Here is a 23352-nt window from a genome sequence, read left to right on the forward strand (position 1 = left end):
TCAGGGCCCATACAGGATGCAAGAGATCAAATTCAGGTGGGCTGCATACAAGCCAAGAGCTGTGTTACGGCTCTGACTCCCTAGGGATACAATTTTAAACTGAAGCTCCAGTATGATGGTGACTTGTGCTATCTTAATTTATTTCTCCTTTCTCTTCTAAGATGGCAATGCATTAAATGTGAGCTAACAAAGTGGTATGTTGTTAACAATCTTTTTCAGAGTCAAGCTAAAGATTATAATACAAATCTGGATATTTGTCTAGAATTTTTTATATATTAACAAAAAAGTTTGTGTTGTTACCTGAACACAAATCATAGAATTTCTTAGGTGCTACCCAAGGTATTTCAGGCCTGCACGTGCATAATGCAGTACTTAGTGGTATACAGCTTCCATAAATAAATAGGTGACTTTTGTAAAAAATTAGTAAGAGTTTTGGGTTCAGGTGATGATGAAAACAAAATTCATTCAAGAAGGACTTTCTGAATGTATAATGCAATGGTGAGAAACCTGCTGTGGGAGAGCAGAAAAACAGGAAAATCAATTTGCATTTGAATCTTAACTGCTTTACTTTCAGCTCTTGGTTAAAGACATTCAATCCCTCTGAGGCCAGAATAATGAAAAAAAAAAAAGGCCCATTCCATGTCTTTTTTTTGCATCACTTGAATGAAGAATGAAGAAAGGGGCAGTATTTCACTTTTTTTTTCCCCCTTGCTGTTGATGTTCTTGAGCTATGCCAGGCATTGCTCAGGGGACCGACTGGGGTGCTAGTGACTAAACCCAAGGCAAGCACTTTACCCACTGTACTACTGCTCCAGCCCCAGCCCCAGCCTTTTACTAGTCACTTGTACTTCCAGGACCTGACACATCCTATAAAAACCTATAAACGCGATAAGTAAAACATACCATGACGAATTTAAGAGCAGTAGAATTCATATTATAAGTGCTCCTGCTTCTTCTATAATTTAACCCCAAGGCCTGGGTTACCTTCAGTGCTGAGGGATCATTTGGGACGAACCAGGAATAGTTAGGAATGTATTACACTCCTGGGTTCTTTTTTTCAAAAGTCAAAAGCAAGGCACTTTAAAAATGAGGCCCTAGACATAGGACTTTATACTTGTACTTACATATATTAGCGACTGAAAGTTAATTTTATGATCTGACACCAGGCCAGCCCTAAACTAAGGAGTGAGCAAGTTCTTGTCTCACTATCAAAAGACATGAGTCACCATGGGTGGGGAATTCTGGTACTGACTATGTTGACGTCCGTTTAATAAAGACTGATCACACAGGGTCTATAAATCAGAGACAGAGGCTAATCTTGACACTTGACAGAGAAGAAAAGCTATAGAATGTTGATGGGCCAGAGCAATAGTAAAGCAGGTAGGGTGTTTGCTTTGCACGTGGCTGACCTGGGTTCGATCTCTGGCATGCCTCTGAGTACCACCAGGTAATTCCTAGGTGCAAAATCAGGAGTAACCCCTGGGCATTGGCAGGTGTGGCCCACACACACACACACACACACACACAAAGACTTAGAAAGTTAAATAGTATCTCTCTGAGCCATTTTGCTTCATTTTTCATGTTGAGGGGAACACTTGATCTTTTCATGTCACTGCACTTAATGTGTGAAGGGTATTTTGTTCCCTTTGCTCTCCAATCATCATCCCATCCTCCTTCAGCAAATACAGTTTTCAACTCTCCTCTTGGACTCAGGTCATCTATTCTTTTCTAAAAGTCTCTGGGGATGGCTAAGGGTTGTTCACAGTCACCGGAAGAAACTGTTATAAAGAACATACTTCTAAAAATTCTGCAGCTTGTCAGCTCACTGAAAAATGAAAAGGAGAAATCTGAAGTATTTTTTTGCTGAGCTTAAACACAATACATTGGTTTGCCTCGGAATATGTAAATCTGAAGAGTTCAGATGTCAAACTTTTCATGGATCTGCTGCTTGGTATAAGATCCCATGGGCAACAGAAATTTGTTAATTGTGTGTTCTGTGGTGGTCAGCAGCCAAATAAATTAAATACATTTAATTTTCCCCTCTATTGTCATAAGTAATTCGAAATGAAATATCATGACTAGCTCTTCCTCCACCTAAATTTTGTGTTCTGCTAAAATTTTCCCCTTTTGACAGAGAGAGTAAGAGGGAATGTGCCAGCCACAGAGGCAGGGGGTGGGAAGGGGTGCGGATGGGGGGAGGGATACTGGAAACATTGGTGATGGAGAATGGGCACTAGTGGAGGGATGGCTACTTGAACACTGTTTTGACTGGAACACAATCATGAAAGTTTGTAAGTCTATAAATGAATCTCACGGTGATTCATTATAATTAAAAAAAAAAAATTTCCCCCGTTGGCAGGGTGGTGGGGTGGGGAGTGGGTTTGGGTCATAACCCATTAGTGCTTAAGGAATATTCCTAGTTCTGTGCTCAGGAATGACCATTGGAGGTGCTTGAGGGAATGTAAGTGGCTCTGGAGAATAAATTGGAGTAGGCCAAGTGCACGTAAGCACCCTTCCTTCTGGATTCTCTCTCTGGCCCCTCAAATTTCCGTCAGGTATACCACTTAGTTTCGCAATTCGAAACAGGCAGTCGAGTGAAAACATTCTTGATCTTGAAATCAAGACAATGTTCAGGAAGCTAGAAAATGAACCTGCACAGAAGATGAACCTTGTCTCAAAGTCAACTTGCAAAACTTCTAATAAAGGGCAAAGTGAAGGACTGGGGAGAGAATATTGTATAAGGTGCTTGTTTTGCACACTGCTGACCCAGGTTCGATCCCTGGCACGGCCTTTGGTCCCCGGAGCATAGCGCCAGAAATAAGTCCTGAGCAGCACTGGGTGTGGCCCCCAAACAAAAGGCACATTTATAAATGATTGCCGCGAACAAAACATTTAAAACTGAAACATTAAGAACTGTCAAATAATCTCCACTAGCTGGTATTAGAGTTGTCAACGTGTGAAACACCTAAAAGGAATTTTCAAGTAGCAAAAAATTACATACCATATTTATTATTTCAACTCATGTTACAAATGTAAAATAAAATTTTCTTTCATCAAGGAAGACAGAACACATTTCAGACAGATGTCATCACAAATAGCTTAAAAAGAGAAAATCATGCAATCATACACAAATGTGTTCTAAAGAGCTACTAAACAGAAAACCAAATAAGAATGTACAATGTAGAAAGACTTCATATAAAGTCTCTCTCTCTCTCTCTCTCTCTCTCTCTCTCTCTCTCTCTTTCTTTCTCTCTGTCTCTTTCTGTTTTGGGCCATATCTGGGGGTACTCAGGGCTTACTCCTGACTTTGTGCTCAGGGGTCACTCACTCCTGGTGGACTTTGGGAATCATATTTGGTGAAGAGGATGGAACCCAGACTGGGTGCATGCCAGCTAAGCAGCTTATCTGTGGTACTATCTCTCCAGCCCCACTTGTCTCTTTCAGGTAGCAATCACCTTCAACATTCAACACCATCCTTTCTCAGCTACGCAACAGAACACAGGAAAGCAGCAACAGGATGTAGATAGGGTGAATAAAACAGAACCCGAGGATTATGAAAGAACGGTGAGTGGCATAAGAGTGATGAATCAAGTCCAGTGTCCTTCCCTTGAGATCAGCCAGGAATAAAACTGCCAGGCATTAATCTAGCAATATCTTCTCTTGATTTTTATTGATGCTTTACTGATGTTTAATCTAAGCCTGTTCACTAATCTTCTGACCAAATAAAAAATCAGAAGCCTGTCTCCCTGAGACTGGGGTGGACAGCATATCATCTTAGAACCCTGCCTGGCCAGTGAAAGCTGCCGAGTTCTGTTTCTAGGGCGGATCCTGGAGCTCCACTGCTCAAATCGGGTTTCTCTGCTGCCTGGGATCCCGATGAGGGAAATGACATCTGGCTGCGTTGCAGTCAGCTCTGTGGAAGAACCGTAACGAAAAGGGTGCCACTCCCGGTGAACATTGCTGAAAGCTTTTCCAGCACCAAGGTTAGGCCCTGGTTAAGTACCTATATGAGCACTGTGGCAACCCCTGGCAAGCACCACAATTAAAGAATGTGACCCCCAGTAAGCTCATGTGCAAGCATTACCATGAAGGTATCAGGGCTAAGTATGTGAGCACCACAGCCTGATGAGTACCAATATGCAAACACCACGACTACATATGTGAGCACCATGGCCAGGCTTACGTGCGGCCTTTGGACATACGAACATCGAGGGAGGGAAGAGTCTTGCTTCGGAGCTGAAGATCGTATAGCAGTTAAAGGACTACCTGGTGCCACACATGATGATAAGAATGACACATGCAGATGAGCACTGTCAGGAGTGAAACCTGAGGCACAGAGCCAGGAGTAAGCCTTGAACATCGCTTGCTTTAAATGCTATTAATCCCAGTTCAATCCCCAGTACCACATCTGGTCTCCCAAGAGTAACCTCTGAGCAAAGAGGCAGGGATACCCCTGAGTACTGCTGTGTTTGGGCTCCAAACTCCAAAAGTCACACTCCTCCCCCCCAAAATCCGAAAAAAAAAAAAAACAAAATTAGACTCTTTATAAATCTTTTTTTTTTAGAGATAGTCCATAATAAATGCTTGTGAGTGGGAAATATTGTCAGTGGGATAGAGTTTTAGTTTTTCAAAATCTTATCAATAGCATACAGAATTTTACAAACAAGATTTCTCTTCTCTGCCTACTGTGATGTCTAAAAACGGATGCATTATTTATGTAAGAATGGGAAAGAAAATGATGAACCTCGTTTTTCAGTGTATTTGCTTTCACAGATACCAAGAGTTTCACAAAAGCTGAGATCCAGCATAACACTGTCCTCCCGCTGTTCATCGATTTGCTCGAGCGGGTACCAGTAATGTCTCCATCGTGAGGCTTGTTGTTACTGTTTTTGGCATATCGGATATGCCACGGGGAGTTTGCCAAGCTCTGCCACGTGGGCGGGATACTCTCGGTAGCTTGCCGGGCTCTCCGAGAGGGGTGGAGGAATCGAACCCTGGTAAGCTGTGTCCAAGGCAGACGCCCTACCCGCTGTGATATCGCTCCACCAGCATACAAAGTAAAATTCTAACTGGGAGAGGCTAGGAAGATAGTCTAGTGGACTGGGCACCGCTCCACCTGGCTTCAGTCCCTGGCATCACAGCCCTGATCACCATTAAGTAAGGCCCCCCAAACAAAACAAATCTGATTTGGAGGACTTCTTTCTCTATTAGCTTATTATTTGTTTAGACACATTCTTTAAAATTGAGAACGGAGGGGCTGGAGAAATAGTACAGTGGGAATGGTGTTTGCCTTGAGCAAAGCCAAGCCCTGTTGGATTTCTAACACCCCATATGGCCCCCCCCAAGCACAGTCAGGAGTGATCCCTGAGCAAAGAGCCATGAACAAACCCTGCGCACCATCAGGGGTGGCTCAAACCACGCTTGCCAAAGAAGAACATGAAACAACAAATGATGATACATATCTTACTGCTATAATATAGGATGTCTTCTGTTTACAATACTATTAACAATGATTTCTCATGGACATAATTCCAACCTACCATTTTTTAGGCTTTGATAATGGCTTGTATTTGCTGTATTTGACACGCCATTCCAGGACTTCTTTGCAGTGATGACATACTCCATCGTGAACCTTTGAGTTAATTTTCTGAAAAACAGAAGTAGAGACCATGAGCCAACACAGTCAGACCCAAGCAAAGCAGTCATTCCAGCCTTCTGAGCCATCTCCCTAGACTGCCTTTTGTATTCGTATACAAAGGAAAATGCTTTAGAAAAGTTATCCTTACTACCCTGGTTTTTTGAAAACAAAAAAATATCAGTTTCTTTTGTTGTTGTTGTTTGTTTGGTGCCACACCTGGTGATGCCCAGAGCTTACTCCTGGCACTCAGGGATCACTCCTGGTAGAGCTTGGGGACCAAATGGGATACTGGGCATGGAACTAGGTCAGCCACATGCAAAGCAAGTGCCCTACCCACTTACGATGACTTGGGCCCTGAGAAAAAATCTTTTCACCCTAATCCTTTTCTCAAAACATGCCGGGAAATGGAGAGAATGAGAACAATTTAAATCTTGGTGTTTTCTACAGTAGCTTTATATTTTAAATATATTCTTTGGATTTAGGACCAGGACTAAATATTTCTAAATATTTCCAAAAAGTACTCTGTGGGAACTTGGTCTTTGCCTCTTGTTGATATAATGCCTATACTGAAAACATTTTAATTTTTCTTTGCTTCCTTTTTTTTTTTTCTTGTTTTTAGCTTGGGCTGGGGGAGAAGCATCACAAAAGACAATTCTTTGATATTGAGTTAAAAGAATGATATTCACAGATTATCTGAAAGAAAATAAAACCTTCCATCATTCTTGTGACTCCTTAGTGTTCCATACAAGTAACATAGTTTAGTTAGATATTTATTCAAAGAGAAAAAAACTTTCAAAATTAGACTATGAATGATATTTTTGAGTTTAGCACCGTGGGGAAAAAGACTGTTACCTATGAACTTTTTATGGGTCTTCTCTCTCTTTTTTTTTTTTTCTGACCTTGATGGAGTCTCTGGGACAACACACTCTGCATATTACTATATTCTTGCATACAAGTCTAACTGTTGTCCAAGTGCAGATTTGTGTGTCTGGGAATGTGCCTACACACCAAACTATTCCTCCTGAGTCAGGGAAACATATGGTGCCAGGAATGAAACCTGGGTTGACCACATGGAAGGCAACTTGCCTCAACTATCTCTCCAACCACATTTTTTCACTTTTGAATTGCGAAGAAGTGCCCAGAACTAAAGTTCACACATCATCAAATGATTTCACTGGCCTCTACTGCCTGCAGTATCTTACTAAAGGTGTTACGCATATTTTCCTAATTCAACAAGAACGGGAGTAAGCTAATGGCTTGAACGATGACTGCAATATGAATGCAATATAAACTTTCTATTTAGAATGTTCTTAGAATGCAGATCATTTCATTACATCCGATTTTATTCTGCATAAAAGACACTCTGCTTGTTAACTAGGAAGCATTTTGGTTTCTTGATTGCGGCTGTGTCCAATTTCGGACCAGTTCGGCTTGATTTACAAAGCTGTACATAGTTTGAAAACTGGTTTCTTTAGGGTGGATCAACAGTAGAACAAAACAGGTCTTTGTGGAAACTTGTCCCGTGAAGGATGTGAAGGGCAGCGTAAATGAAGACGCTACACAGAGTTCACATGACTAATAGCACTACTACAGAATTAACTTTGATTAAGAAATGAATGAGATGCAGCATGCAAATGCACGGTACTTTTACTTCAGATCATAAGAAATAAAGAAAATCATGAACCACATTTTACAGTATTTTGGCAAAATAGGAAAAGTGGATTCCAGAAAAGTGAGTAATGAAAGTTAAATCCTAGTTCTAGGAATCATTTCGCCCGGAGCAAAGGAGATGGCGATCTCAGTTGTGTTTACAACTAAGTCTGCTTCGGCAATTAATTTTAGCATATTCCTCACGGTGGACAATCATAGGTTACGGTTAAGCAAGTCCAAATATAAACTCAAAACTTAATGTTATAAATATCAAAAGACTTTAAAGGTGATTTATTTTAGCAAGCAAAGAAATTAGGTCTTTAGGAGAAAGAAGTCTCCAGTGGAAGATTCTACTGAATTTTACAGCCATAGCTAAAGAAGAAAACCTTCTTAATCGGGTGAATACTTGATTTAAAAAGTTGAAAAACAAAAAGCGTTAGAGAGATAGTACAGGGGTTAAGGTGCTTAACTTGCAACGCAGCTGATCCTGACTCGATCTCCAGCACCACATAAGGTCTCCTGAGCACTGACAAGAGTGATTCCTGAGCACAGATCCAAGAATAAGACCTGAGCACAGCTGGGTATGACCCGGACAATATCTCCTGCCCTCTAACCTCACTAAAAAAAAGGAGAGAAAATTGCAAGTAGTGGACCCAGCCCACAGTCACAACCACTTCATTTAGAGTTGGGGGCTAGAGAGAGTACAGAAATTCAAGAATTAGGCTCTAGCTTTGCATGTGGCCAACCGCAGTTTGATCCTTGGCACCCATGCTGCCAGGGGTGATCTCTGAGTACAGACAGGAGTAAGCCTTGAGTACCACCAATGTGGAGCTACCCACCCCCACCCCCATTGCCCCCATAAAAAAAAAAAAAAGGCAGGGCTCAGGACATGGCTCAAAGGCTGGAGCAAATGCTTCACAATTGGGAGACTGGGTTTAATCCCCAGCACTAAATCCCCCCCCCCCCCCCCCCCCCAGGTACTGCCAGGAGGGACCCGGGAGCACTGGGAGCAGCTTCTGAGTACTGCTGGGCATAGCCCTAAAACAAATGAGATTTGAACATTTTTTTAGCAGCCTGTAAAACATCATCAGCCTTCTTCCTACCTGACACAGTATCTATAGAATTAAAAAAGAGTCCAGCTCCTTAGAAGCAGCAAACATATCTCAGGAATTCATTCCCTTTTAGTGGTGAACAGTATTCCACTGTGTGGATATCCTCTAATGTTTATTCATTCACCCTCGGAAGTACATTCTGACTTGTTGCTAGCTTGGAGTAATGATGAGCATTTGCGATTTTGTGTGTGGACACATTTTCATTTCTCTTAGGTTAGCATTTATAAATGGTATTGTTGAGTGGGTATTATTGTATTATTGTATTATTGTATAATCTTCTGCCTTCACTTCGTAAGAAACTAATGGTTCTGGGCTTGGAATAGCGGTCAGAGGGCTGGAGCACTCGCTTTGCATGCAGCTCTGGGGTCAAGCCCCAGCAAGCCTGAGCCTCCCACTACCAGAGGGAGAAAAAGAAAAGAGCCCAAAGCATAAAGAACCTTTAAAGGAATAGAAATGGCATAGTCTTTATCGTTTTTAAAAGAGGGGTAAAAAATACACTTCTTATAATCAAGTTCATATCACACTTATGGGCACTCAGCACACTACCACTATACAAGTAAGGGTACGAATACGTTTACTGACATAAGACTTTCAAACCTAGGAACTCTGTTTTTTGGGCCACACCCGGCAGTGCTCGGGTATGGCCCAAAATGTGTGGTGTTGGGGATCGCAGCTGGGTCAGCTACATGTAAGCCATGCATGCGAACTGCATGCAAGCCTTACCTGCTGTACAAACTCTATTTTAATGTAATAAATAATTGTAAGAATGTCTACTTCTCTCAGAAATACCGTATTTGGATAAGTGACTGAGTCTTACTATTTTTATATATTTTATTATTAAAAAAATTGAACTAGTCATATAAATAGCCCAGAAATACTTTTGAAGTGAGTTCTAGGAGTATTTTGGCTTACAGTTATTTAATAACATATATAGCTCTAAAACTACTATGGATTTCCTTCTTTTTAAAAACTTACACCCAAAGTTTTCTAAAATTAAGTGTTCTTAACAACTACTAATATTTGTGTTTTTCACAAAAAATTCAGCTCAAGTATCTTTCCAGCAAATTATCCAAAGATTCTAAAATATCTGATGTGTATATGCATGTACATACATGTACATGATTAAACAGTATTTAATTTTGCCCTATGTAAAATTTTAATTCAAGACCTGAAAGAACAATGAAATCTATTTCTACTCTAAGCTAAAATTTTCTTCCCTAAGTCACCAGAAGTGAAAAATATATATTAGATATAATCAAAGTGTTCTTGTTCAAGATCCTTACAATCAAGCTCTTTCTAGACAAGAAATAATATTTGATTCCCTTTCCCACTTTCTTTGTTCCTGCTGGAATCTTTAATAAATGACATCTGTGAAAATAAACAATTGCATTTTTATCCAGATACTGAATATTAAATGAGCTCTGGTCATCCCGAACAGAGGACTATTCTCCCAGTAAGTGGGCAGGGCTATTGTCAGTTCCAATCACACAGAGAGAGTCTATGTACCAACGACCCATACCACCTACTGACTTCTCTCAGCCATCAGCAAACTACCCAGAATTTCCCGACAAGCAATGGAGACGGAAATGAAGCCACACCCATCTACAGGCAGAAACATGCATCTGTCGCATCTTCTGGCAGCAGAGAAACCTGTAAGGGATGCACCTTATTCCCAAAGTAAAGCACGCATACTTTTCTATTCTTTCCATTCCCTTTATTGCTCATGCCGTGATGACTGGAAGACACATGCTTGGTTGTGGTACCTGTGCACCGAACTACAGGAAACTTGGTAGCACACTCGGTTCAGGAAGCACCAGAGCCGGGGGAACCCTGCTCACGTCATGTGAGCAGCACCAGGGATAAAACTCTCAGCCTCATGCTTATAAGGTGCGTGCTTTTGCACCCTGATGTGCATATGTGTATATGTATACTCTTACCCTGTCTCTACTCTGCCTATGACCCCTTTTGCGCTGCATTTGCAGGCTAAAGTTCAATTCTTTAAACTCTGGCTTTGTTTCCTAAGAAATCCTCCACAGTTCTCGGTCAACTCAGAAGACAAACAGAATGCCTACTAAGATCAGACATACATTAAATACTCGAGATCAAGTTTGGAAAGGTTGCGTCAAGAAAATAGCTCAGTTTGTTGGAGCATATGTTTTGCGTGCAGGTACTGGGGGAGCTGGGTTGCTTTTTTTTTTTTTTTAAATCTTTATAGTATGACAGAGGTACACAAAAGATGCCCCAAGATAAAGTACTACCTAAAACTGTAGCACTGTAGCACTGTCCTCCCATTGTTCATCAATTTGCTTGAGCGGGCACCAGTAACATCTCCATTGTGAGACATGTTACTGTTTTTTTTTCCCTATCGAATAGGCCATAGGGAGCTTGCCAGGCTCTGCCATGCAGGCGGGATACTCTTGGTAGCTTGCCAGGCTCTCCAAGAGGGACGGAGGAATTGAATCCAGGTTGGCCAAGCGCAAGGCAAACGCCCTACCCACTGTGCATCTTCCCTGACAGATTTTTATGAGGTAGTATTAGGTAGTTATCCCTACCTTAGAACTTATTTGCCAAGTTAAAGAATTAGGTTTATTCAATCTAAAGACCTGATTGTTTAGATACAATCCGAAGTGGCAATTAAGTGCAACAAAATGGAAAGGTGGCAAGGGATAAGGATATTACTGTAGTAATCTAGAAACAGAGCATTAAAAAATGAATGTGGTTATGGCAGTGGGGGTAGAAAGACGGGCACAGACATGGAAGACAGTAAAGAGGAAATATCTAGATATAGTAAATGGCTGGAGAAAGAAACTGGAGCAAAGCTGAAACTTTGGGAAATGGGTAACTTTTTAAGCCAAGTCTCAAATTCTAGGGTATATGAGACATTGCTGGAAAGCATATTAAAAAGCAGATTTCCAGGGGCTGGAATGATAATACAGTAGGAAGGGGACTTGCCTTGTATGGGGACCAGTCAGGTTCAATCCCCCGACCATATACAGTTCCCTGAGCAATACCAAGAGTAAGCACCACTTGGGTTAGCCCCAAAACTTGATCACTTGATACCCCGTTATTCATCGATTTACTCGAGCAGATGCTAGTAACGTCTCCATTCATTCCTGTCGCCTGCTAGCGTAGCCCAATAACATCTGCTCATTCTAGGAACATGCAGAGCCTCAAACCGATCATTCAGGGTCTTGATGAAGAAGTCTGACCATCTTGTAGGTGGGCGTCCACGCGATCTTTTGACGTCCTGTGGAATCCAGTCAGTAATGGCTCTAGTCCACCGGTTATTTCCATCAACCTCAAGAATCAGGGACGGTGTCTCATTTGCCAAGGCATCAAAAATCAGATGGGCTGGACACGTAATGAGGCTTACAGATGACCGCTGGTCTAGCCCCAAAACAAAAACAAAAAATCCTATTTCCAAGCCAGGAGACAGTGGAGTGGGTATGGCGATCGCCTTGAACGTGGCTGTTCAAGGTCTGATCCCCAGGACTACATATGGTTCCCTAAAACACTTCCAGGAATAATCCCGGAGCACATAGCCCAGAGTAAGCCCTGAGCACTGCTGGGTGTGGGTTCCCCACACCAAAACAAAACAGATTTCTAAGCCCCACATTTTGAGAATCTAATGTTATTACTCATGTGTACTTATTGCACAGAACAGACTTGGAGAACTCTAATTTAGACACGAGAGAATGTTCTAGAGAAAGAAAGCTCAGACAGAATGGGCTTCTAGGATAATAACAGCTCCATGCACCTTCTCAGAGTAAGCAAATGTAGAAAAGATGATCCTTGGAGAGGGTCAAAGAGAGAATACAGAGGTGAACCATATGTAGTTCTGAGGATTAAGGTGCTGGCTAGTATGTGGCCGTGGTTGCCAACACTGGTTTGAATTCCTGTAATACATATAGTAAAGCGTGCACTGCCAGTCGTAGCCCCTGAGCACAGAACCAGATGTGACCCCTGAGCCCCTGCCAGCCTCCTGCATAAAAAAGGCGATTCTTGGAAAGCTAGTCATGCAGATTACAGTATCAACCCAAGTGCCAAATACAGGAGAACGTAGTTACCTGAGTACTCTTAAGTATGGTTTGAGACGCATCTGTATTAAAGTTGTCTGAGAGACACGACCTCAAGATTGACAATTTCTGGCAACCTGGCAAATTCAAGATTCTGAATTTCCGGGTGCTATCTTCTTTCCTTTTGAATTTTCTCCCCAGCCCAAAAAGGGCTGAGAATTTCACTTTCTGACTCTGTGCTAATGCCGTCACTGCTCCCTGCGGAAAGCACACTTGGCCCTTTCGTGCACACACCGAGCACACAGGGAGGCCCTGCTGACCTGCTTTTCACTTCAGACCGTCCTGGAGGAACTCAGCTTGCATGGCAGGTAGTCCTCCAAGTCGGCCAGGGGAAATGCCACATGCAGATTTCAATGTTTTCTTAACCTTGTTTTGAAGGTAAACAATTCTATTACCGGGGGTTTGGGACAGCCTAGTATTAGAGGAGAGACTTGTAATGGCAGGTCCAACAGCAAACCATTCCAAATGAGACTAGACATCTCTTCCAGAAAAGAGCAGAGGAGCGGCTGATTCCTAAGCTAGCTGGTGTTTAAAAACACCGCTGCAGACAGCTGAAGTTGACATTTCCAGAGAGAATATGTACCCTATCTCAGCTACTGGAAGTAGATGACATGCTTTTCCTTAGAAACAAAGCCATGATTACGGCGCTGGGGTTCCTCACTTGGCTGTGCTCAAGGCTCACTCCTGGCTCTGTGCTCAGGGGTTACTCCTCACAGTTGTTCGGGGACCGTACGAGGTGCCAAGGATTGGACCAGGATTGGCTGTATGCAATGCAAGTGCTTTGATGATTGTACTATCTCTTTCACCCCAGTTATGATGATTATAGCTGAAACACCACTGGGCATGGGAGTGAGAAGTAAACACTGTGACGGAAGACACCGACACAATACCTTCTACTTGAAAAATCAACATTCGCAGCTAACTCTGTATCTTGCTGACTCACAACCACATTAGAAATATATTTTACAGACATGAAGAAACAAATTCAAGTAGGTTTCATTATTTTTGTTTGTTTGTTTTGGGACTGTACCTGGCAATGCTCAGGGCTTTCTCCTGGTTCTGAGCTCAGGAATTAGTCCTGGTGATGCTCAGGGGCCTGTATGGGATGCCGGGGATCAAACCTGGGTCGGCTACGTGCAAGGCAAATGCCCTTCCCATTGCTCTATCTCTCCAGCCCTTCAACAGGTTTTAATAAGTCACCTATAATTACGTATCTATTGAGTAATTTGACAGACCTCAAGACCACTGACTTCAAATTTCACATTCTTCTCCACTATTACATACCGCCTCTTTTTCAGAAATTAAAACTTGATCGTAGTTTTCAGAGGGTGGGGTTGGGGACATGCCTGGTGGTGCTCGGGGACCAACTCCTGGCTCTGCTCAGAAGTGACTCCTGGTGTTGCTCAGAGATAGGTGGTACCAGGGCCTTATCAGCCTGTTCTCCTTCTCTCTAGTCCTTACCATGATTTCTAAATGCACCACCGAGAGTGTCACTCCATAAAAGATTTCCCACCAATGACAAAAGAAACCCTTGAAAGTTAGTACGACAGTTTGGAATAGGAAACAGCTGAAACTGTCTGCAGAATAACCTCCAACCTGGTGAGAAAAGCTGTATCAATTGGGGTCTACATGAACTATTTATTTAAAAGGAGCCTTCCCAAAGTTTTATGTTAAAAGACAGACATCAGTCAACCTAATCATGAACAGCTTCATAAGGGTCTATTTCACAGTGATTCAATAAAACTGTCCTCCCGTTGTTCATCGATTTGCTTGAGCGAGCCCAGTAACATCTCCATTTTTTTGAGACTTGTTGTTACTGTGTTTGGCGTATTGAATACGTCACAGGTAGTTTGCCAGGCTCTGCTGTGCGGGCGAGATACTCTCGGTAGCTTGCCGGGCTCTGAGAGGGGCAAAAGCTCCAGTGGCGCAATCGGTTAGCGCGCGGTACTTATATATATATATATATATATATAAATAAAATATGTATATATATCATTAGCCCCGCCCCCCCCGACACCCACCCCAGGTTGAAGAGTGTTCAAAGGTCTGGGGTTCATGCTTTCATGCAGGAGACCTGGATTTGATCATTGACCCCTGAACACTGCCAAGAGTGATCCCAAGCCAGGAGTAACCTGAGGCACTGCCATGTATGGCCCCTTCCTCAATTAAATAAATTTAAAAAATTTTAAAGGCGTCACCTCCCCCCATCAAATTTAACCCTAGGCTTTTACCTACATGACTAAGGTCTATGACTCAAAAACAATCGCACTGCCTTGCACAGGAACTGTCCATTTTAAATTTCAACTTTCTCTTGATCACCAAAAAAAAAAAAGTATTTATATTAGTTGTTTTTCTGATTTTCTTGGAGAGAGGGGTGCTTCCAAGTGGTACTCAGGGGGCCCAGATACACACACTCCCTGCGTTTATTGTCCTGACTGAGCTGGCAGTTCAATCTTCAGTTCAGGCCTAGGGAAGATTTCGCGCCAAAATGAAAGGAGACCCAACTAATACATGTATCTGTATCTTCTCAAGAGAGCTTGCCCTCCACTTATCATCTGACTTCCTGCTTGGTGGTTTACAGTTCCTGGTTGTGCTCTTTTGCTTTCTAAAGTCCTCGAGTGATTTCACGGGCATGGGATATGTCTGTACTTTGGTCAGGTGTCTAGACAGAAGCATGTTTAAGAGTTACTTATTTACAAGGTTTATTATAAAGAGGGCCTTTTAGATTTTGTTAGAAAAACAATAATAGCAAACTAATTTTTGTTTGTTTGTTTGGGGGCCATACCTGGTGGTACTCAAGGTTTACTCTTGGCCCCGTGCTCAAGGGCCACTCCTGACAGGGTTTGGGGGACCAAATGGGGTGTTTGGGATCAGACCTAGGTTGGCTGCTTGCAAAAAAAGCAATCAGACATTTATAAACCACAAACCTAATCTACGAAAATTCTCCCTGCTATATTTTAGAACATTCTTGTGGTTAGGGGCAGGCATAATTATCTTCATTTTATAGATGAGAAACCTTAAGTTCAGAGAATTATGAGACATGCTTCAAGTCACAAAATTAAACAAGGGCAGCAGACGCAGAAACCATAAAAAGATGACTTTTAGATTAGGACAGTCTATTCAAGTTATAACTAGAGAGTGTTCTCTTACAAGTTTTAGGGTGTTCTACATACTAAAAGGGAAAAAAAGCACAATTTCATGGAATACTTATTTCAATGTGTACCATGCTTTGACTTGAATTCTAGTACTAGTATATTGTTTCACAAATAAAGCCGAACCTGCTAGCTTGCTCCTAAGGCAACCATACAGCACTGAATATATTTTTTATTAAAAAGCAAATATATATGTATATATATATATTAGATGTTTAAAGAGTACAAAGTAAAATTTCAAAGTTAGAAAAATTCATTACTAAGCAATACCCTAAAAGAGACAAACTTTTGTTTATCTTGTTCTGCACAAATTTTTGGTATACTAAAATGCACAAATTTTTGGTATACCGACACCTTAAAAATATATTGATAACTAACAGGTGAGCCATATGGGCCAACTATGTATAATTCAACTGGCATGCAAAAAAGCACTACTCAAGTAGCAACTGTGTCATATCATGAGGCAACACACGTTTTGTATAAGCACTCATTCAAACATAGTCATAACTTAAGATCTTGTCCAACCGGTATGGTATGCCCCAAGTTAGTGATCTTAAAAGAGACAAACTATTCACCAATCATTGTTTAAGATGTATTAAACAAAAAAGAAAGATTCACTTCCTCCCAAGTGCATATTTTAGGAATATGTTTTGAACTTAGTCAAGCATAGGAACTTCGAATGTTCACTGAGTAAATGATTTTATCTTTTACAATAAATCAACATTGGAAGTAATTCACTTTGGGGCAGGCATACAAGGATAATTACCATACTGAAGCTAATTAACTGCTTCAAAGATAGCTGCCCTATTCTGATCACACTAATATATCTTAAGAATAAACCAGTTGCTGACAATTGATTTAAGGGTCAAATCATACCGGCAAAAAAAATAAATATTTGTGCCATGATTTTATAAAGTTCAGTATTCATGCTATTACCTTAGTTGAGAGTACTGTCTCATATAAAAAAGAGAAAAAAAGACAAGAAGATAAAAAAGCTAAGGGATAAAAACAAAGGCGTTTGAATGAAGGATGCAAATCACCTTAGCAAAATACTGTTGCGCTTAATTTCTATATCTTTTTAAGAATCTGGATTTATTCTATAGTGCTTTTCGTTTTATTCTCAGATCATCCTTGTGTGGGAAGAAGAAAGTGGTGTTGCCATTTATTGTTATTCTAATGCGAAAGGTGATATAACTTACCCCAAAGTGACTCACCCACACAGAGAGTCTGAAGACTACTCCAGTTGTGCCCTGATTCTAAGCTTAGTATTCCAACATGTCAAACAATCAAATGTGTGACAGGTTACAATTAAGCACACATCACAGCCATCTCTCTGCTGTCTACAGAAACAATTCCAAAAAGTATGAGGTAGTTGGTATTCAACACTATGTTAGGCATCTCAAGGATTCAAAAGATTTGGGGTGGACAGTGCCATCCTCACTGGGTTCAAGGTTTAAGATCTGATTGGAGAGTATAACTTCTTGCAGGCCCAATCCAGTGGGTAAAAGCAAGAAAGTCATGCATCTCTACTTGTTATGGCAAAACTGCAAAGGCATGTCATAGAATAGGGAAGATGTTTTGGCCTCCACCCTCTTTCCTCCTTCTCATCCTCTCCCCTTCCCTCCCTCTCTCCCTCCTTCATTTTTTGGTAATACCCAGCAGTGCTCAGGGATCACTCCTGGTCCTAAGTTTGGGGGACAAAATGCAGTGCCAGGTTTGAAGACTGAAACCAAGTTGGCTACACGTATGGCAAGTGCCTTAGTCACTACACTATCTCTCCAGTTCTGTGGACTCACGCATCATTGACTTGGGAGGAAGAAGCCACCCTTGGTGATGCAGTGCTTGGTGCAGTGTCAGACATTGAACCTGAAGCTCCCGCATATAAATCATATGCCTCGGTCTTTGAGCCATCTCCCTGGATCTCCTACATTCTTTTTAAATTAAGGGCCATCCCCAGCTGAAGATGGCCAAGGAGGAGGCTGAACGGCTCCATGGCAATACCTATCTATAGTGCCGAAATGGCAGTTTTTAATGCCCGAGCCATGCCTGGCAGGGCTGGGAGGTGAGGAATGGGAAACTGGCATGAGATGCCAAGGATTTAACTCATGGCCTCTTGCATGCTAGGCATGTGTTCTACCATGTGCATTATCTCCCAGGTACCATCACTGGTTTGTTTGGTTTTTTTTGCCTTTTTTTTGGGTCACACCCGGCGATGCACAGAGATTACCCCTAGTGGTACTCAGGGGACCATATGAGATGCTGGGAATCGAACCCAGGTTGGTCGCGTGTAAGGCAAACGCCCTACCAGCTATACTACGGCTCCAGCCCCTAATTTTAACTAACAGAAGAACGTAAGTTCTCAAAAGACCAGACTAAATTAGTAACACACAGGCTAATTCCAAACAAAAGCGACTCTTTCACGTCCTTCTGTATTTCTAACACTGACACAAGACTTTCCGAGAAGTGGGATTTATCCATGAACAGAAGCAGAAAAGGGAGCTGTGTGTATAGTCATGCAGACCACTGTTTACGGCTTTTCCGAGGTGGGGCACTCGCTCCTGTTGCACGCATGAGACTTTGAGGAAGGTTCTGACGCCTCGTGCATGTACACGCAAACACGCACGCACGCACGCGCACACACTCTTGAATCAGTGAATAAGGGCTGGAGCAATAGTACAGCGGGGAGGGCGTTTGCTTTGCCTGCGGCTGACCGGGGTTCGATTCCCAGCATAGCATATGGTCCCCCGAGCACCTCCAGGAGTAATTCTTAGTGCAAAGTCAGGAGTCACCCTGTGCATCGCCGGGTGTGACCCAAAAAAAGCAAAAATAAAATCATCGAATAAAAAGCCTTTTTTTGAAATACAGTAACCCTGATAATAGATAAGAAATACAGTGATTCAAATAACCACTTTTAATGAAAGGTGAAACTCCACGTTTTCAATGTTAGATTATCTTGGGGAAAACAAAGATAAGTTCATCTTTCCAGTCAGCTACTCGGAGTTACAAAGCTTAATGACATTTTATTGGTTTTTGTTACTGTGTAGCAAAAAGCCAACCTCACGAAAGGCATCCCAATTGGAAAGACAGATGAAAGGGCGAGGGCACATGGTTTGTATGCTGGGAGTCCAGATTTGATCTTGGGAACCACATGATCCTGCACAAGCTGAGAATAGACCTTGACCACCACCGGGTGTGGCCAAAACCAAAGCAAAACAGATAAAACTGTTGTCCAGAGTAAATCCTTAAGATTAGAGGCAACTACTACAGTAAACCAGGGAATTTTAAATTTAAATTTACTAGGGTATAACTAACCCTGAAACAACTATACAGAGGCCAAAGAACCGCCACTCTCAATAGCAAAAAGATGTATCAGCAGCCCCTATGTAAAAGCAACCATAATATTGTTTTTAAATATGGATGCCAGGTGATGGTCTCTTACTATTCTAATTTTATTAAAATCTAGATGAAATGTTAAGTTACATAAACATTCAAGTTTATAGGAAACAAGTTACTGCGGTGTCTTCGGATAAAAGCTACTGTATACAGTACATACACATTTACAAGTATATACTATGTCATCTGTATTACACAAATTGATGACTTCAGTGGTATGAGTAATTTCCAGACAAACAAGTGAGCCGCCTAATGCTGAGGGCAGAATGTTTAATAATCTATGAATCCTCGGAGTAAAGCAAATCATTAAAAAAATCCCAAAGATGGGGCTGGAGAGATAGCACAGCAGGTAGGGCATTTGCCTCGCACGCAGCCGACCCAGGTTCGATTCCCAGCATCCCATATGGTCCCCTGAGCACCACCAGGAGTGACTCCTGAGTGCAGAGCCAGGAGTAACCCCTGAGCATCGCCGGGTATGACCCAAAAAGCAAATTAAAAAAAAATCCCAAAGATATTTACCCTTTGTCAATCCTTGCCTAGGAGAGGCGCTGAATAAAGACAACTGTGTTAGGGCCAGAGAGGTAGTACAAGGGTGAAGACACAGGCAGTGCAAGAGCCAATCCTGTTCAATCCCTGGCAGCAGATGGTCTCCCAAGCCAGCCCCATGGCCTCCTGGGTAATCCTCAGCAGTGCAGGGTCTAGATAGCACAACATGCTAGGGCCTTCACATTTAACTGCCAGCCTGCTCGGCCAAGAATCACCAGGATTGGCCCCTAAGGCCCCAGAGTACTGTTTGAACAGTCCTCTTCTCTATCTACCCAACCAAAAAACCCCCACGTAAATCAACACATATCTGTAATCAATAGTACAATGTTGATGAAAACAACTCCATTTTCACCATTTCATAATTCACAACTTACAACTGCAGCTAGATGTACATATTACACACCACACGCAGTTTAAAGATGTATGAGGTCCTATTCTCTAAAGGTGGTATTTTTTTTATGCAAAAAAGAAAGAAAAATGAGAAATCTATACTAACAACCAGTTGAAACAATCACCTGTGTGCAGAGGGCAACCGATGCCACAAAGTTGCAGAGAGACATTCCAGAGGGATTAGCCAGGAAAGACATAAATCAGGGACCAGCATGTGAGCATGAGGTGCATTGTAGTAAGACAAAGGGATGGGCTAGCATGATCTGAATGCCTAACTCGGCATGACTGGGAATGCCATGTGAGCATTCCCATTGGCCTTACTTAACCTTCGCTGTACACTAAATCCACGAAGATCCTGATGAGTTAAGAAACGCGTCCAAAATTACACGGCCATGAAGCAGCACAGACTTCTACCTAAATCTTCACCCTAAGAAAGTTTTAAAAATCCCACCTGGAATCTGGCAAAAATGAACAAACAGAACCGACCCAAGTAACATTTAAAGATACAAAGCAAGATAGTAACAATGGCCCCAAAGCAAGATGATGGTAGAACGAACGGATCCACACACTTGATTTGAAGGTGGGGAAGAGGGGTTTGAGAGGAAGGGGCGTTAGGGTCCTTGGGAGAGGGAGGTAGATACACTGGGGATGGGCGTGGTATTGTAAATATGTGCATAAGAAACAGTTATTCATAGTACTGTAAACCACACAACTCAAAAATAAATTTAAAGAATAGTGAAACAATAAAATAACCTGATCAGAATCAATCCATATCTACTTAACCCGAGTGACAGCCTAAACTGAGAGTACAGGAAGAGGGTTAATACAAATTGCCTCGGCAGACACTGGGCATTCTTGATAATCCGAATCTCTAGGATTCCTGCTCAGAAGAAAATCAATAAATTAAATAATATTAATAATGATAAATAAATATAAATATATTTTAAAAGAATAAACATCATCAAGTAGGTAGTAAATATCAACTCTGCTGCTTAAAACAAAGGCCAATCTGAAGTTCCAGATCTGGAAGGGATCAGCAGAAAGATGTCCTATAAAGGCATGGACTGAATTAAAGAAGAAATGATCTCGGGAGGATGTCAAAGAAGCAAAATGCTGCCCAACTGTTTGAGATGCAGAAAAATTTTGGCAAGAGTGGTCTGGGTGGAATTATGGCTGCAAAAAAAGATAAGCGACAGGTGAGAGTGCATGACCCCTGGCACTGCATCTTCCAATTCATCTTCCAATCTTCCAATCCATCCTGAGCCCCACCATCTTCCAGTCAGGGGATTACTTCAGCCAAGGAGGCAGTTCAAATGTAGGACTTTTGCATAGCAACTTTGAGGTCTGAGTTCTCTCCTGGACACTACACAATGACATCAAGCATGACCTGGTCCAAGGTCCATATTTCCCAGCTAAGTTGTTCTGGGCACACCCCTGGAGCATCAATGTGGAGGCTGCTGTAACCACAGAAAGTATCTGAGAGGCTAGAGAGATAATACAGGGGTTAAGACACTTGCCTATGGGGCTGGAGCAATAGCACAGCGGGTAGAGTGTTTGCCTTGCACGTGGCCGACCCGGGTTCGATTCCCAGCATCCCATACGGTCCCCTGAGCACTGCCAGGAGTAACCCCTGTGCATCGCTGGGTGTGACCCAAAAAGCAAAAAAAAAAAAAAAAAAAAAAAGACACTTGCCTAGCACGCAGTGGACACCAGATCAATCCCCAGCCAGTATTGTCTTCTTCCACCCGGAGCACTGCTGGGTGTTGCCAAAACCCCAAAAATAAATTTTAAAATGTATCTGTTAGGGACAGGACAATGTTAATGATAATGGAGAGGTAAAGGTGGGAATCAATCAAAAGCTTTCTATAAAAAAAAAAGAAAAAATAGGATATAGAAATAAGTATGGGTTGTATCTAAGGATCTTTTCTTTCTTATCTGTGGTTTTGTGGACATACGTGGCAATGCTCAGGGTTTTACTCCTGGATATTTGCTTAGGGATGGCTCCTGATGGGGTTCAGGGAAACATATTGGGTCCGCTGCATGCAAAGTAAGCACTCTGCCTGGTATACTACCTCTCTAGCTGATATTTTTATTTTGGATTGGGGATGACATCCTGCAATGCCCAGGGGTCACTCCTGGCAGTGCTTAAGGGACCACATGTGGTTAGAACCAGGACTGAATCAGGGTGTATGAAAGGCAAGCGCTTTAACTTGTGCCCAGTTCCACAACTTTTAAAAAGACATAAGTCATTAAGGCAAGAATGGTGATGCAAGAGAACATGGATGGCCAGCTGAGAGAATTAAAGGCTTTAAGCCATTGGTAAGCAGACGGAAGGAGTTCCAGGGCACAGAGGGTGAGAGGTACTGTATTCACTGAACAAGAAGCAGCTGAGTATGTGGACCGAGGCAAGTAGTTTTGTTGATATGCTGGTGGAGTGAAAGAAAGCTGGATCTGGGGCGGAGAGATAATACAGGGGTTAAAGCTCTTGCCTTGGACGCAGCTGACCCTGGCTTGACCCCTAGCACTCCATGATGTGTGGAGCCCAACCATCTTACAATCAAGGGATTATTTCAGTAATACACATCAGAAATGAAGACCTAGGGGTTGGAGAGAGAGTACAATGGCTAGGGTGCTTGTCTTACATGTAGCTCAATCCATGACACCACGTATGATTCCCTGAACAACTTCAGAAGTGACTTCTCAATACATTGCCAAATCCTAAACACTGCTGGGTATGGCCTTCCTGCTCTCTCTCTTCACCACCCCAACTCCCTCCAAAAAAACACAAAGGAGTCTGGATCTGAGCAGGGTAAGAATTCTATCAGACAAGCACCAGACAGAGAAAGAAGAATAAGGTAGTTGAGGTATGTGCAAAATAGCATTTTAACTGATATTATTATAAGGATTTAAAACTAGACAAAGGTGGAAAGAACACAAATGAGACCAGCAACAAGTGGATAATTTAATAGACAGAAGCATCTATTAAACGGAACTTAAAAAAATATCTTAATGGGGTCAGAGCGATAGTACAGTGGGTAAGGGACTTGTCTTGTACATGGTGGACCAGGGTTCGATCCCCAGCATCCCATATGGTGCCCTGAGCATCACCAAGAGCAATTCCTGAGTGCAGAGGCAGGAGTAATCCCTGAGCATCACCAGGTGTGGCCCTGACACGCCCTCCCCCTGCCCCCAGCCAAAACCATTGTGTGTGTGTGTGTGTGTGTGTGTGTGTGTGATCTAGAAGCTACAATAGCAGATGTTGGCTAGATCAGCCATGTGAATGAAGCAATCACTTAAGTATGATGATAGGTACCATGGGAATACAGTGAGTGAGCCAGGTACTCATGAGGAGGTGTATAACCATGAGGTGAGTACAGGTGTGGGGCAGATAACTG

General features: G+C 42.2%; 1 protein-coding gene across 1 annotated transcript in view; it reads right to left on the reverse strand.

Moving 5' to 3' along the window:
• Positions 1-23352, reverse strand: part of CUNH9orf85 (chromosome unknown C9orf85 homolog) — a 52488-nt gene that overhangs the window by 23847 nt on the left and 5289 nt on the right. The window contains exon 2 of the mRNA XM_056118789.1: positions 5541-5647. Coding sequence (XP_055974764.1) covers positions 5541-5647 — 107 coding nt within the window. The remainder of the gene's footprint in view (positions 1-5540; positions 5648-23352) is intronic.

The sequence above is a fragment of the Sorex fumeus genome, unplaced genomic scaffold, assembly GCF_029834395.1.
Source record: "Sorex fumeus unplaced genomic scaffold, SorFum_2.1 ptg000038l, whole genome shotgun sequence".
Classification (NCBI taxonomy): Eukaryota; Metazoa; Chordata; class Mammalia; order Eulipotyphla; family Soricidae; genus Sorex; species Sorex fumeus.